At 35.3% G+C, this 6,000-nt stretch overlaps 1 protein-coding gene across 1 annotated transcript in view; it reads right to left on the reverse strand.

Annotated features, from left to right (window-relative positions):
• LOC141432486 (uncharacterized) overlaps positions 1-5,008 on the reverse strand; it is a gene marked incomplete in the record, with an annotated part of 41,296 nt that extends 36,288 nt beyond the window's left edge. The window contains 2 exon segments of the mRNA XM_074094070.1: positions 19-158; positions 4,348-5,008. Coding sequence (XP_073950171.1) covers positions 19-158; positions 4,348-4,445 — 238 coding nt within the window.
• Positions 5,009-6,000: the final 992 nt, after the last annotated feature.

Here is a 6,000-nt window from a genome sequence, read left to right on the forward strand (position 1 = left end):
ATAGACAGATGAACTTACCACTATAGCCGATAGGCTTGTTCTCCTCCAGTTTGAAGGTGAAGGGTATGTGGACCCGTTGCATCATCAGTCGCGGGGGCTGCATCGCGTGCCAGGGGTCGTGGCGACCCTCGCCCACGATGCCAATGAACTCCATGTTCCTGGAGACAAGATACAGCCATTAACTTTTTGAACGCCACTGCAGCACATAAGGCCGCAAACAGAACATAACAGAACAGAGAGGCTAACTCGAAAATCCAAATTCGTATAGCATCGTCCCTTTCACTCGCGTAAATGACATAAGCGTCAGCGGGATGGCAACATACGAAGTTCGAGTTTTGCACTTCGTAGTATAGGGCCAGGTTCATTAGAACTTTGTAACATGCCGTTCCGCTCACACTAATAGTAATTAATACGAGGATGAGAGAGACCAAAAAAAGGAATACATGGCTTTTCAGCCAGATATGCGCTCGCCATTTCACACTTTCACATTATCCTCTATATTATAGTCTATAATTAATTCTGTGAGAACGATCGAAGATTCAACCTCAATTTAAATAAACATGTGTTTAGCACAATAAAGCACAGATTGACTCTTTATTATTAACTAGCGACCCGCTCCGGCTTTGCATAGGTAAAACTTAAAAAATTATGAAATGTTTCGTTCAGTTACATTTTCTATTTTCAGCATTTTGACCACTTTCCCCTAACTTTATGAAAAATTATGACCGATGGTGAAAAACCGCACTAAAATCCGTTAAATAGGTTAAAAAATCCAAACAATACATACATACAAACAGAGGGTGTGAAGCGATTTTATTTTAAACTATGTTTTAATATGTACTAGCTTTTGCCCGCGGCTTCGCCCGCGTGGAATTCTGTTATCGCGCGCTGTTCTCTCGGGAACTGTGCATTTTTCCGGGATAAAAAGTAGCCCATGTCACTCTCGGGCCCATAAACTATCTCTATGCTAAAAATCACGTCGATCCGTCGTTCCGTTTTGACGTGAAAGATGTACAAACATACAAACACAAACTTTCGCATTTATAATATTATTTTATTAGTATGGATTCTTTATTATTGTAGAACATGCTTTTGATCTATCCCGTAGAGTTCAGCCAGCATTTGCAATGTAAGCGCAAAAAAAAATCTTTATTTACGACATCACATTAGAAACCTCTAAAATTATCAGTGTTTCTCTACTATATTATGCATGTATTATACATATGTATTAATAAGACTTTATTTATATTTATGTGTTTTATTTAGTCGTAAGTTTACAGAGACAGATTCTTATATCCATATCATAATGTCAATCTTGATATCCCATAGATCAGAGAGAGTCAATCAAATTCGAACCATAGATTATACAACAACATATAAACCTTCCTCTTGAATCACTCTATGCCGCATCAAAATCCGTTGCGTAGTTTAAAGATCTAAGCATACATAGGGACAGACAGCTGGAAGCGACTTAGTTTTATACTATGTACAATGTATATTATGTAGACCTTATGACCTGCCTACATGTAGTAGAACTTAAATTTATTCTGTAATGTGTTAATGATTTATGCTCAGGAAGTCATTTAAAAGTTAAATTTATATAATTTCAATTCAGTCTGAGCAAAGTCGCGAAATATAAAAAAGGCACAGTAAATGGCACTATACTTCCTACTAATTTTATAAATGAGAAAGTATATGATGATTATTATTTGATCATGCAATAATCACTGAATCGATTTAGATGAAATTTAGTATGTGATACATACCCTAGGGCACCCGAAAAAGCCGGACATGTCCTGGGAAAATAGGATAGTTGGCAACTCTACTATTACTAATCAATGTTTCTTCATGTACTAAAAAAAAATCAGGATTGTAGTAAGTATATCAAACTTTCAAGGAAAACTATAACGGTTAAGTTTGCTTGAGAATTATTAGTAGTTTAAGAGTAAATAGCAGCCTAAGGTATAAAATATACCTAAACTATGAAAGATTCCGTATAAAATACGAAATCCTTAGAAAAATATTACTTAATTATTTCGTAATGAATACGGAACCCTATTTCGGGCGTGTCCAACACGCTCTTGGCCGGTTTTTTTTAATTGATTTGTATTTGAGCATTCCTTCTCTATTAAGTTTGTCATATTATTGAACCATTGTTTTTAAACAACACACACACACACACACACACAAACATCATGCCTGTATTCCCAAATGAGGTAGGCAGAGCAAACAAAATGTTACAGCTTCAGCCACTTTAAGCAATTTAATTTTTTTAAACAACAATGTGTAACAAATATGATGCTTGCATAATTAACATTCAGAGATAACATGCAATAACATGGACTTGTAACTCTATGATATAATTATCATTGCTTGATAAAGAATAACCTTTAACAAATGATTAGATTTGAGTTTTGGATTTTACATCAAAACAACCAAAGGAATGTTATAAAGCATATTGCATTTTTAGTCATTCATCATTATATAGTTCAACACATTCTAGTCAAAAATTTTGATTGTGGGCTTGTGAAAAAAAAGAAATTCCATAGGTATAGAAATTGTATTCACTAAATAAATATGTTATGAAGTTGTCTACAGATAGATTCACAATGCTTCATAAGGCTATGTTATCTTAGCCAATGCATGCAACATGCCACTAACTGTTAGTAGTAGTGACTAATTGCTACACAATGAATGAATTGCAACATAGTGATATAGTATGTCACTATCATTACAGTACATACAAACTATATTATTGTGGAAATAAAAAACGTACAATAGCTTTTCAATAGTTGGTTAGAAGCTAGCTAGATAGGTTGGTAGAAGTTGACTTTAATACTAAATAATAATTGTTATTATGTATTTTATTTATTTTCAATGTATGATGCCCAGATGGTCCTAATTATTTCATGTATCAAAGACACAATAATAATATGATATAAGTAACCAAATACATGTAAAAATGATGTTTAACTTAAAAGTGATGTTTAATTTTAAACACTTAAAAGTGACTTTATAATGTTGCAAAAAAATACTTTCTTATTATTAGTGAAGTTGATAATAGCTTTAGCTTTGACATATGTCTTAAATTTAGATTGATGGGCCTTACAAGGTTAATACCAAATATCACCAGATCAGTCTTATAGCATCTTGGGCCCTTAGGCAGCCAGCAGCATTGAATTTTGAGGCCACTTGGAACATAAAAAGAACAAACTAGGTCAATTAGTGTGAAGTGTTCCATGATATTTATTATTATTATGAATGACAATGTAATTTTTTTTTTCAGAAATTTATTGTACTTTTGGGGCCAATAACCTAATTGTTCCTTTTAAGTTGATAGTATGCACACAGATATTTTTTTACAGTTTGATAGTAAATACAAATGTTTATATGGTAGTCTATACCAAGGGTTCGCAATAGGCCCAGCCTCGGACCGCCCAGTGTATTTGAATATAGGTAGATAATTACCTTCTTAGCTACTTATGTTGTTTAGTGTATATGTTATTTATTTGCATATAAATAAATAATACTTTACCACAGAAAAAATTCTGGACCTTGATATAATTGTAAACAGCATTCTCGGACCCTGCTTAAAACTAATTACTGACCCCTGGTCTATACTAATAAAACCACCAAAAGCTGCGGGGAAGAAGTGTACTACAATTTCCAAAACTAAATATGTAATAAACATTGGTAAAAGGCAAAACTGTATCTATTTAATACCTAGATTTGTAAATTGAAGTACAAAATGTACTAATATAGAGAGTCCTCACAGACTCAGTGTCGGTGTCAGTGTGCACTCAGGTCCTGGTATGCACATCTAACGCTATGCTAGTTTTTGCAAAATATTATTCTCAATTTGTGAAGTCTCAGTATTAAAAGGCTGGTAAGCTATGAACTGCAATCTGAAACGCTAATGCAGAATATTGTTTGTTGTTGAATAAGTAGAACAAAAAGCACTTTATGTAATGGTTTATGAAAGTATTGAAAGTAAATTGTACATAATTTATTTATGATATCATAATTGTTTCAGTTTGTAGGCTCCTCAACTGATTATAACTGCAGGGCTACTACGAAACCCGAAACTGGAAGTTTGTATTGTATCGTCCCTCTCACTCTCTTATTAAATAGTATAAGTGTCAGAGGGACCGCACTACACGAGTTTCGTAGTAGCCCTGCTGTTACCCTAACCATATTATGACAATTTCATTAAGTAGTTTTTATCTATCAGATACTCTAGGCTGGACTTGAGAGGTTACAATAACCTATCCAGAGGACATTATAGGACTAGGCTGCTTGGTGATGGCCTAGATAACAAATATCACCTATTAGACCTCTGTGACTCACCTGAGCAGAATAACGAGCATCGCAAACAGTGCCACCAGAGCGCCGATCATAATAAAAATATTTGGCAAGTCTGCCAAAGTAATCCCGCTAGACCCCATATTGATAAACCACTGGTTTCACCACTAAACAACACAACACTGCTAGAAACTACCAGAACCAACACAAACGATATGAGAACGCATCAGTTCGCTCGCACGCACCCCAGAATCTCTTGACCTTGCCAAACGATCTATTTTGCAAAACCAAAATGGATATTTCATGTCAATTTAAACTTGTGGCGGTTTCGCACAGCTCACATTATCACGACACTGTTCCTAATTACTCATTGCAGGCCGCCTGCTGAAATGTTTTTATTTCGATGTGCGCTCACAACAATAACAAAATCATTGATCGTTGTGCAGCGGGCTAAGCAAAACTGAATACCGCTGCGTTTGACACGATTTGACAGAATGAGCGAAGAAACTTGAAGAAAGGATTGAGGAGAGCGGTGCGCCGCGTTTAGTTCGCGCTCGCGCGACGACGGGTGACGACGGGCGAAACGAAACAAAACAACGACCACGGATGCGTTCACTTGACGACGTGCAACCGGTGCATTCGTCAAACAGACTTGAAATACTATTTTTTCAAATCTGTGTATGACCACTATTCTTTTTTTGAAGCGATTTAGCAAGATTCGGTTGGAAATAGAATAATTACTCAATCGATGAGTACACTACGAATCGAGGCCTAGTACATTAGGAAGCGTACAAATAAATAATGGCCTACTGCGATTCGGATTTGCCCATCGAGATCTATAAATATCCTTGTATATAAGCATAGTATATACCTAAGCACCTTGGTCGTGACCAGCCAGCCAGGTCGAAAAGGTACCGTGAAACTTAACGACGATAAACTTTTTGATCTATTTAGCCTGAAGCACAGGGAATCCTAGTTCAGGCACACGTTTATCTATATGTCCTAGTATATCCTATTGTATCTTTAAATAATAATTACTGTGTACAATGTTATATTAATAAAATATTTGTGTTTGTTTGTTTGTTTTTTGAAGGTTGGATATAAGTAGGTAAATTCAATTTATTATTATTCCCACTTTTTTGTAGTATTTTGCTTTTCTCACAGTCAAAATGAAAAGTAGTGTCTAACTCGGGAGAAATTACCCATTTCCCCTCGAACTACTACTTAGTGCTTATATTAAACAGTATATGTGTCAGAGGGAGCGCACGACACGAACTTCGAGTTTCGAGTTACGTAGTAGCCCTGCAGGAGGCTCGGATTCATGTCCCTTCCGGCATTACGAAAATCTTTTTCGCTTTTAAAAATCTGAAATTTCGTTGAGCAAGCATACATTGCACAAAATTGCATTGCATTAAGTACAAATTGTAATTTTCCTGGCTTTTTAAGATTATCTAGTTTTAGAAGAGCGAGGCCTCCTGACACAAGTTCAAAACTTAATAGGGGGTCTCAACCTTGTTATCTCGATAACAACTTTTGTAAAAGGAAATAAACAATTATTATTATTATTATTGCTAATAAAAAACAAAAACATATGTAATATTAGTACACCAGTTTTGACTATTTTCGGGCTCCGGCAAATTTTTAATTTTCCAATATTAAGGGGTCCCATTGCGATAAAGGTTTGAGAACTGCTGAATT

Source organism: Choristoneura fumiferana, chromosome 11, assembly GCF_025370935.1.
Source record: "Choristoneura fumiferana chromosome 11, NRCan_CFum_1, whole genome shotgun sequence".
Classification (NCBI taxonomy): domain Eukaryota; kingdom Metazoa; phylum Arthropoda; class Insecta; order Lepidoptera; family Tortricidae; genus Choristoneura; species Choristoneura fumiferana.